We start from the raw sequence: 11,180 nt of genomic DNA, 5'->3' as shown, positions 1-11,180 counted from the left end.
ATTTCCCAGGTGTACAATTTCCTCCACAGTTTCAATAGTTTTACCACCGATTTCTACGTTAGGAATGAGGTACAAATAGCAATAGCAGTAGAAGTAGTAGAAATAGTAGTAGTAGTAGTAGTAGTAGTAGTAGTAGTAAAAGTGAGACTAGAAGGGTTGGAACTATACTACTATCTCTCTCTCTCTCTCTCTCTCCCACAGGCGGGGAGCTGGTGGCGGCGGGGGGCTTGGCGAGCTCGGCGGAGGAAGGTCAGCGTGCCGTGGAGAGAGTCCTGAGTGACGGCAGCGCTCTCGCCTCCTTCAGAAAGATGCTCGTGATGCAGGTGTGTGTGTGTGTGTGTGTGTGTGTGTGTGTGTGTGTGTGTGTGTGTGTGTGTGTGTGTGAGAGAGAGAGAGAGAGAGAGAGAGAGAGAGAGAGAGAAATAGAGATTGTTTTCTTTCAGGTTTTCTACAGATTGAGGCACCTGTATCATGCAGTAGGCGCTGTAGTAGTTGAATACTGCCTTTTCCTGCCTCTACGAGTACATATGGCGCTTCTAATGATAAATTTGTGCAGGACACCATTGTATGCTGGACGGTAAGGAAGATGGGTAAGAATAAGAAGCTACAGTGCACGATAGCACCAAAGGGGGCCGCCGTGGTACAGTGGAACCATGTGTGCTTTGGGGTCTCCAAGCGCACGGGTTCGAATCCTGTCCACGGTCCGAGTGTAGGTTGCGCTTCCTCACTCGGGGCAAGGGTTTCCTAGCGGGTGGGCTTTGAGATAGGAGGCACCCCGAAAAGTATCTCCTTTAGCCCAGAAATTCCCATGAAAAGTCCACATGGGATAAAGAAAAATAAATAAAAAGATCTTTCTGTGCACCACGTGGCTTTGTGACTTACATGTATATTTCGCGATGCTGTAAAGTTTGACCTCTTCATTACTGGGGCGCATTTCTGCCGTAAATTTTGTGTGTGATTAGACGGTTTTATTGACATTAAAAAGCGTCTATGGAGGTCAGAAGATTAACCACTTCAGTACTGTGACGCATTTTTACCTTGAGATTTGTGTACCATCAGACCATTTTATTAACATAAGGAAAAGTCTATTGAGGTCAGAATATTAATGGCCACAGTCTTCACTATTTTAATCCTACACATGAGTTTCTGAAGCTCTATAGAATCACCAAATAGTAACCAGAATGAATATGAAAACGTGTCATGTTACTGAAGGGGTTAATGCACAGAGTCTTCACTATTCTAACCCTATATAAGTTTCTGAAGCTTTATAAACCCCAAATAGTAAGCAGAATAAATATGAAAACGTGTCATGATACTGAACGGGTTAAATGAAATAAAAAGTTAAGTGGAAGGGAAACACTGCAGTTGAGGTAAGGTATAGCATTATATTACTTTACAGAACCATCTAATCGTTATAAAGTACCTTAACTTGTGCCTACCAACCACTTCACCCATTTGTCTTCCTTTATGCAGCATAGGAAGGAGAATTAAGATAAGTATTTTTTGTTTGAGTTCGTGACTTCAGACACTTCACCTTGTTCTCAATCTCTCTAATCGTTACCGGCGTCCTTCACTGCTGCTCGACGAATCAATTAAAATTTTTCTTCTTCTTCTTCATATTTTTCTTCTTCTTCTTCTTCTTCTTCTTCTTCTTCTTCTTCTTCTTCTTCTTCTTCTTCTTTCTTGTCTTCTTCTTCTTCTTCTTCTTCTTCTTCTTCTTCTTCTTCTTGGTCTTATTGTTGTTGTTGTTGTTGTTGTTGTTGTTGTTGCTGCTGCTATTGTTGTTGTTTTCTTCTTCTTCTTCTTCTTAGTCTTGTTCTTCTTGTTCTCGTTCTTTTTCTTTTTCTTCTTCCTGTTTCTGTTCTTGTTCTTGTTCTTATTTTTGTTCTCGGTGTTGTTGTTGTTGTTGTTGTTGTTGTTGTTGTTGTTGTTGTTGTTGTTGTTGTTGTTGTTGCTGCTGCTGCTGCTGCTGCTGATCTACTACTACTACTACTACTACTACTACTACTACTACTACTACTACTACTACAACAACAACAAATACTACTACTACTACTACTACTACTACTACTACTACTACTACTACTACTACTACTACTACTACCACCACCACCACCACCACCACCACCACCACCACTACTACTACTACTACTACTACTACTACTACTACTACTACTACTACCACCACCAGTATTACCACTACCACTACTACTACTACTACTACTACTACTACTACTACTACTACTACTACTACAGGGCGTCTCGGAAGAAGTAGCCGCTGAACTGTGTGGAGAAAAGCCGAACTACTCGAAGCTGCCCCGTGCCGCCTCCATCACCCCTGTCCACGCCGCCACTACAGGTAACACAGTAGTAGCAGCAGCAGTAGTAGTAGTAGTAGTAACAGTAGTAGTAGTAGAAGAGGAAAAAGTACAAGTCATTGCATGCACACACACACACACACACACACACACACACACACACACACACACACACACACACACTCGCCAAGTTATTTCAAGCAGGTTAAATCATTCCTTAATCACCTAATCACCTTTTCCTTTACCGGCAACAGGTGTGATAAGCAAGTTGGACGCTATGAGTCTCGCCAAGGTGTGTCAGAAGCTCGGGGCGGGAAGGGAGCGCACCGGGGACTCAATTAACTTGGCTGTGGGCATTGTGCTGAGAAAGGTGTGTGTGTTCTCTTCTTAACCCCTTCAGTACTGGGGCACATTTTTACCTTGAGATATGTGTACCATTAGACCATTTTAGTGACATTAGGAAGACTCTATGGAGGTCAGAAGATTAATGGCCACAGTCTTCACTATTTTTATCCCCTACATGAGTACCTGTATACTAATATAGATAGAGATAGATAGTGATAGATACATACATAGATAGATAATAATTGTCATAGATAGATAAAATAGACTTGGTTAGGTTAGGTTAGGTTTGTACTAATATAGATAGGTAGAGAGATAGATAGGTTAGGTTAGGTTAGGTTAGCTTGGGTACCTAACAGTAGTCATATTCTTTGGTGGTGATGTTAGAAGCAGAGTCTTAACACCTTTCCTCGCCTTCAGAGTGTGGGCGAGCAAGTGGGCGTAGGCGAGGCGTGGGCGGACATTCACCACGACACCCCCCTCCCTGCGGCACTGCTCTCCAAGGTGGCAGAGGCTGTGGTCATTGAAGACACGGACCCTTACCCTACCACCTCACGCATCGCCGCCCGTGTCTCCTAGGTTATATCCGCCACCCTCACCCCTGTCACGTCTAGCCACCCTCACCCCTGCCACGCCGCTTACCCATTCTTCCCACATCTCCTAGCTACCCTTCACACCCTTGCCCACCCCTCCCCAATCCCTGCCACGCCTCTTAACCGTCCTTCCCACGTCTCCTAGCCATCCTCCCCTGCCACGTCTAGCCACCCTCACCCCTGCCACGCCTTCTAGCCATCCTCCCCTGCCACGTCTATCCACCCTCACCCCCTGCACGCCTCCTAGCCATTCTCCCCTGCCACGCCTCCTAGCCATCCTCCCCTGCCACGTCTAGCCACCCTCACCCCTGCCACGCCTCCTAGCCATCCTCCACAGGTCTTCTAGCCAGCCTTCCCACCCCTGCCATGTCTAGCCATCCTTCCCTTGCCGCGTCTAACTACCCTCACCCCTGCCACGCCTTCTAGCCACCCTCCCCCACCCCTGCCACGTCTAGCCATCCTCCCCTGCCGCGTCTAGATACCCTCCCCACAACTGCAGTCTCTTCCAGCCATCTTCCCCACCCCTGCCAAGGCTATCAATCCTCCCCACCCCTGCAGTCTCTCTAACCCACCCTCCCCTGCCTGTGTGCTGGGATGCCAAGACGCTTTTTTTATTCTTTTTTTTTTCCCTTTTTTTTAAGGTCACGGGGTGTTTGCTGTTCCTCCCCCTCTAGAAATCTGAGTGAAGTGTGTGTGTGTGTGTGTGTGTGTGTGTGTGTGTGTGTGTGTGTGTGTGTGTGTGTGTGTGTGTGTGTCTTTTTTTTTATGTGAGAGAGGAAAGAGGGATTAGAGCAGCAGAAAAGTAAAAAGGTCCACTTAGTTGCCAGTCCCCGTGTTGGTCCGAAAGTTAGGCAAAACGTATAGACTCTTCCTAGCATTACATTTTCTTTCCTTTTTTAATGTAAAAGTGGAAAACTGGCCAAAGAAAAAAAAAAAATACCCACTTAGTTGCCAGGGCCGGTGTCACATGCCAAAGTGACACCGCCGTGGTACAGTGGATCCGTGCGTGCTTTGGGATCCGAGGGGTCTCCAAGCGCACGGGTTCGTATCCTGTCTACGGTCCGAGTGTAGGTTGGGCTTCCTCACTCGGGGCAACGGTTTCCTAGCGGGTGGGCTTTGAAATAGGAGGTACCCTTAATAAGTATCCCCTTTAGCCCAGAAATTCCCGTGAAAAGCCCACATGGTATAAGAAAAAAAAAAAAAAGTGTGGCCCGTGACAAAGTGTTTAATTGCGTCTTCTGCGCATGTGCGGCCTGGGAGCAGACGACAGTCACACTATGGCATGCCTGTAGCTGTGACAGTGTGACTCGTGATTTTGTGTGAATTCAAACAAAATTTTATTTTTTTAAAGATATTACAGCAGCCATTGACTTTCAGCTTGTATCAGTGGAAAGACTAGGGCCTCACTAAATAAGAAAAAGAACCAAAGAGCATAAATATCACTTATTTGTTTGATATGGCTGGCCTAAAGTATGCTGTGACTGAAAACAGTGTTAATATAGCTCATTTTGCAATAATACACCAGACATGGACCTTGAAATGTATGTCAGTGGAAAGATTGGTGGCTCGTTATATATTACACGCAAGCATAAGGCAGAAATATCACACTCTATCATTGGCTGGCCTGAAACCGTGTGTGGCTCAAAATAAAATGTTTATGTAGGTCATTTTTCAGTAATACACAAGCCTTGAGCCTTGAAATGTGTGCCATTGGAAAGAATAGTGCCTCATGATATAAAAAAGATAACTGTAAAGTAGAAATATCACACTCTGTATCAAAAATAGTGTGGAGGTCAAACTAAAGTGTTTTTGTTTAATAATAGACAAGACTTGAACCTTGAAATGTGTGAGTAGAAAGATTACTGCCTCATTGTATAAGAAACATCAGTGTAAAGTAAAAATATCACATTCTGTATTATATGGTGACCTAAAACAGTGTGTGAGTCAGAAACATGTAACTCATTTTTTAGTAATACACAAGACTTGAGCCTTGAAATATGTATCACTGAAAAGATTACTGCCTCATTGTTTAAGAAAGATCAGTGTAAAATAGAAATCACATTATCTATCATATAGTTGGCCAGAAACAGTGTGTGACTCAAAAGCAAAGCATTTATGTAGCTCATTTTTCAATAATACACAAGACACAGTCCTTTAAATGTGTGTCATTTTAAAGAGTAATGTCTCATGATAAAATAAAGAGAAGTATAAAGTAAAAATGTCATATTCTGTATCATATTGCAGGCCTGAAACATTGTGTGAATCAAAACAGTTTTTCACACAAGACCTGTCATGATGGGTGTCTCAGTACCATCAAATACCAAGCATAGAAACATAAGATATAAAATTCACACTGATTTGTCTGCATGCGATTGTGTGAGATAACGTTGACATAGCATGTGTTGTCAGTATATGTGATTTTTGTTTTGAATTGTGTATCTTAATGTTCAAGATTTATGTTTCGGTAAAGATATTATTCTTGTATGGGGACTTCAATGTTCCTTCCTTTCTTAGGCATCTGACTGTATGGAAGCCTCTTCCATCCCCCTACAGACACACTGCTTCTTGGCTTTTGTACATCTCTAGGACTGATGTGATGAGAACACTATTATCATACACATATCAAAAGCTTTTGATAGAATTTGGCACAAACCTATGATTTCAAACCAACCTTCCTTTGCTTTGTATCCTTCTCTCTGCAACTTTATACGTATGAAGTTTCCTCTCCGAGCATTCTTGCACTGTTGTGGAAGACAGCTACTGTTCTCCAAAATTTATTAACTGGTATTCCTCAGGGTTCTGTCCTATCACCGACTCTCTTCCTATTATTTATCAATGTTGTCAACCAAACTTCTTGTCCTATCCACTCTAACACTGATGACACCACTCGACACTTTTCTTGTCTTTTCAGAGACGACCAACCCTTTAGGAAATTAATAGATCACAGGGGTGCCACAGATACCTGACTTCTGATCTTTCTAAGATTTCTGATTAAGGCATAAGAAATTTTGTAATGTTCATTGCTTCAAAAACTCAATTCCTTGATCTATCACCTCCACACAACCTTCCAGACAACTATTCCCTCTTCAATGACATTCGACTGTCCCCATCTTCTACACTGAATATCCTGTCTGTTTCTTACTTATAATCTTTACTGGAAATTTTACATCTTATCTCTTGCTAAAACAGCTTCTAGAATTCGGAGGCATCTTAGTCAATTTTCTCACCCCTCAGACTGTTTACTGTGTACAAGGACCCTGTATGCCCACCTATGGAGTACTTTTTGCATGTGTAGGGGGAGGGGTTGCAGTCATAAAGTTTTATCGGATAGGGAGAAATCAAAAGTTTTTTGTCTTAACAACTTCTCTCCTCTGACTGACTGTCCTCAGTTTCTTTTTCACAGCTGGAATGTTGCATCTCTTGTGATCAACTGACTTTTTTTTTATTATATTTTCTATTGCCATTGTATTGTATGGTGCTCCTGCCAACACCAATACCCGCCACATGATGCAGCAGTGTCTTGGATTGTAAGAGAGAGAGAGAGAGAGAGAGACGGATAAATAGTGAGATGTCCCGCGGCAACACAACACATGTTCCGACACCTTGCCAAAGTTGCCAATTCTTCTTGCCTGCCTCAGGCGGTGTCACACTAGCACTTTCTTCGTCGATTAATGCGATTTCCGTCAAGTTTCCACCGTTCCGCATGAACTTATCGCATGAAATTGTCAGACGATAGGGATCGTTTCCGTCTGCAAAATTTCCGCCTTTGTTTACCTACCAAGACCAAGACCACAAGACCTGCCGCGTCTCCTCAACCTGCTTCTACGTGCATTGGTTCTACCACTAACCATGAACGCAATGAAATGATTTGTTTAGCTCGTCTAAACTTCGTAATAAACAGTATTACGTTCAGAGCAGCGTATCTTTGCCGCAGCGTGGCGCCGTGGCCTCCATGTTTGTGTTTACATTGTCGGTCTGTGTTGGCGGGAAGTGACGACGAAACACCGTTTGTGTGTGACAGGCCGTAGCCAAAATATTGTCGATTTTCTGAATAACGACAGAAAAAGTAGACGGAAAAAGTGCTAGTGTGACACCGCCTTTAGTGCTTACCTCCGCGTACAAGCTTTAATATTTTTTTCTTTCTTTTCTTTTCTCATCTCACTACAAACTCTTCTCCTATCCCTCTTTTAAACTTTACGGCGTCCCATCTTTACTTTCAACTGGCTGAAAATGTGAAAACTATAGGGAGTTATCAAGACAGCAGTGACAGTTCAACAAGCGTGTTATACTAGTACTACTGATAGGAAAAACATGAAAGGTTGGCAGCCTAGCCACCTCTGAGCCTTTCTAAAACAATAATTAGAGATGAAACTTTATGAAGAAAAACATAGCCAGTAAACGAAGACTCAAAGTAAGCATGTTTATGAGAGTTAGAATACTAAATCTGTAGCAAAATTCAGACACTCCTGATGGCAACTTCCTAACATCAAATAATAATCTCTATGTTAAGGAAACGAAAAGAGGAAGTTACAAAACAAAACAAAAAACAATAAGAAATGTGGAGACTGCGTAGTATATATCATCTATGTAGCCATCTGTATTAGCCAAGACAAAAGAAAAATAAACTATTAGTAACCCCGTTGCGAAAAGAACCACCAGACCAGTCCCAGTGTTTACTTCTGTGTTAACGTGTTCGTGGAAATCAGTGTTATTCTTTTAATTCTTCGTTTCCCTGATGATTTCTTCCAAGGAGGGTGAGTACAGCTAGAACACAACGCATGCTGGTTATTCATCTCTATCTCTGCCTGGCCAGCGATCTCACACGACTTGTCCACGGAAACCACACACACACACACACACACACACTCTCTCTCTCTCATGTCATGTGCGTATCACTCATTCCTCCACCACCACCTCTTCCTCTTCCTCCTCCTCCTCCTCCTCCTCCTCTTCTTCTTCTTCGTCTTCTTCTTCTTCTTCTTCTTCTTCTTCTTCTTCTTCTTCTTCTTCTTTTCTTCTTCTTCTTTCCTCCTCCCCATCCACTTCCTCCACCTCCTCCTCCTCCTCCTCCTTAGGCATGGAACAGTTTTTTTTTTTTATATATATTTTTCTTTAATAGGGCTTATAAAAATCACTAAATATTCACAGCTCTAACAACAACAACGACAACAACAACAGTATTTTAAATGTGGAGGAAAGAGACACAGGTAGTTAAGAGATATTCAGACAAGATACATGACTAGATATCTCCTACATACACTTAAGTTTTGCTCGTGATTCCTGCTTTTCTCTCCTCATCAGACACCAGCAGGTAATGTCACTTTGTTGCCAGGGACACATCACAACGAGAGAGAGAGAGAGAGAGAGAGAGAGAGAGAGAGAGAGAGAGAGAGAGAGAGAGAGAGAGAGGTGGTGGAGGTTGTGGTGATAGCATACTTGTCAGCTCTGATGCATCAAGCTTAAGCCTCACATAATTTACCTCCATCTCAGTCTCACACACATCGCCTCTAAAAACTCGGACATTTCCCAAATATTCTTTCTAACATGATATTTTTTTCGAGAGAAATTGTGAAACCGAATATTCCGGATTATAAAACGTCCGCTTTCCTTCACCTGATTGGTCCATTATAGCCAACCAGCGATCGCATTGTTGTTGTTATTATTGAGGGCAACGAGTATAGATAACTATTTATACTCCTTGGTTGAGAGGGTGTAAGGAGTGTCGCCTTGGACTTGACCAGGGACTGCGCCTCCTGGACCTCTGCTTCTCAATCTTTGGGGCTTCCAGGGGTTGACAGCTGTGTGGTGGTGGTGAATTGAACCGAACGAATTAAGAAACAAACCAAATGATAAAGTTGAAATAAGAATAAGACTATAAATAAAACAACGAAATTGCATACACCACCACCACCACCACCACCACCACCATGAAATTTTTGTTATTGTTGTTTTTGTTTGGTAATTCGATATAAAGGTAACGTTGATAATAGTGATGTTATAACGAATGAACCATCGTTGTGATCATTATAGGAGCGATAGTGAAAGGAAAGTATTGTCAGTCATGTTCATTCTAATAAATGGTCATGATCATCACTAATTGTTCGCTTTTCACGTCTTCTGTTCACTGTGGGAATAGATAAGTGACCCATTTATAGAGAAGGAAAAATGTCAAAGAAAACAAAACTTATGAAAGGGAAACTATGATATTCTTGTTACTACTATGCTTTTCTTCTTGTTTTTGTTGTTTGTTTATCTAATCTTGTTTTTCACTTAATAATCTATTTAATTTGTTTTTTCGTTTTTTTTTATCTTGTTAAATGTGTTGATTTTAATGATGTTTCTTATTCTCTCTCTCTCTCTCTCTCTCTCTCTCTCTCTCTCTCTCTCTCTCTCTCTCTCTCTCTCTCTCTCTCTCTCTCTCTCTCTCTCACACACACACACACTCTTATATGTGTAGCTCCTGTTCACCAGCAGCAAGTAGGTACGGGATGTAACTGGAGGGGTGGTGGCCTCGCTGTCCCGGTGTGTGTTGTGTGTGATGTGGTCTCAGTCCTACCCGAAGATCAAGATCGGTCTATGAGGTCTGAACTCTTTCCTGCAAGCGACCGTGGTGAACACACTACTACTACTACTACTACTACTACTACTACTACTACTACTACTACTACTACCCGCGTCTGGTGTGGCCACTTATAATAGGTAAACAGAACGATATAGGATTTTTTTTTTTTTTTTTTTTCAGAACGCTACCTATCTCAATTTTCACTTATTTATTTGAATATTTCCTTTTGTATTAATTTGTGTCGGTGCATTTTGCTGCCACTTCACACACCCATGACTGTTTTCTAAGGCCAGAGATAACAAGTCAGGTTTTCAAGAGTGTTTCCCCTGTTAATAATGCAGAAACCTAGTCACTCTGCCACTAGAACCTTGGAAACACTTAAAAACGCTTTATTCTCTCACTATTTTTCCAAGGGTTCTCAAAAATACTACCCCTTGTTAATAATGTAGAAATCTAGTCACTGCCATTAAAACCATGAAAACACTCTTTAAAACGCTCTGCTCTTTCACCACCACTGTTTTCGAAGGCCACAAAGATAACCAGCCGGGGTTCACAAGACTGTCTCCCTTATTAATAATGTAGAAATGATTTACTGTAGAAATATTGTACTGTTATTTACCTTCTGCATCTGTTTATATTTGTCAATGAGAGAGAGAGAGAGAGAGAGAGAGAGAGAGAGAGAGAGAGAGAGAGAGAGAGAGAGAGAGAGAGAGAGAGAGAGAGAGAGGCTGGCAAAATCCATTACGGTCTCCTCATAACAACGAGAGAGAGAGAGAGAGAGAGAGAGAGAGAGAGAGAGAGAGAGAGAGAGAGAGAGGGAGGGGAAGCGTGTTAAGCCAACCAATCACTGTAACACACACTTAACCAGTCTGTTAGTGGTGACATCTGGTGAGTGAGAGTGGCAATACCAGAGAGAGAGAGAGAGAGAGAGAGAGAGAGAGAGAGAGAGAGAGAACAAGAAGATGTGTGTGTTGACATCTAGTGGTGGTGACGACGAGAGAGAGAGAGAGAGAGAGAGAGAGAGAGAGAGAGAGAGAGAGAGAGAACTTGCAGGTAAACTGACACCACCATCAGCTTACCTCACTAACGGAGCGAGTAATGGCCAGAGGATTTATTAGAAGAGGAGGAGGAGGAGGAGGAGGAGGAGGAGGAGGAGGAGGAGGAGGAGGAGGGTGATAGTGGGTTGGCATGGAGGGACGGAGGTAAATCGATGCAAGAGAGAGAGAGAGAGAGAGAGAGAGAGAGAGAGAGAGATTGCTGGGGATGGTGTTAGGTTAAGTTACAATCTTAACCCGTGTGTGTGTGTGTGTGTGTGTGTGTGTGTGTGTGTGTGTGTGTGCGTGTGTGTCCGCGCGCCCCTCTCGT

General features: G+C 42.6%; 1 protein-coding gene across 2 annotated transcripts in view; it reads left to right on the top strand.

Annotated features, from left to right (window-relative positions):
- Window positions 1-5,735, top strand: part of LOC123508959 (thymidine phosphorylase-like) — a 19,978-nt gene extending 14,243 nt beyond the window's left edge. The window contains exons 7-10 of one of the 2 annotated variants that reach the window (XM_045263032.1): window positions 202-323; window positions 2,257-2,359; window positions 2,573-2,688; window positions 3,081-5,735. In XM_045263032.1, the coding sequence (XP_045118967.1) occupies window positions 202-323; window positions 2,257-2,359; window positions 2,573-2,688; window positions 3,081-3,239 (500 nt within the window). In that variant the 3' untranslated portion in view covers window positions 3,240-5,735. Of the gene's footprint in view, window positions 1-201; window positions 324-443; window positions 1,089-2,256; window positions 2,360-2,572; window positions 2,689-3,080 lie in introns of those variants that run through there. The other variant, XM_045263041.1, reaches the window with a different exon arrangement.
- Window positions 5,736-11,180: the final 5,445 nt, after the last annotated feature.

The sequence above is a fragment of the Portunus trituberculatus genome, chromosome 3 (assembly GCF_017591435.1).
Source record: "Portunus trituberculatus isolate SZX2019 chromosome 3, ASM1759143v1, whole genome shotgun sequence".
In the NCBI taxonomy this organism is placed as follows: domain Eukaryota; kingdom Metazoa; phylum Arthropoda; class Malacostraca; order Decapoda; family Portunidae; genus Portunus; species Portunus trituberculatus.
The sequence above is the reverse complement of the archived record's forward strand: the minus strand, read 5'-3'. Positions and strand labels throughout refer to the sequence as shown.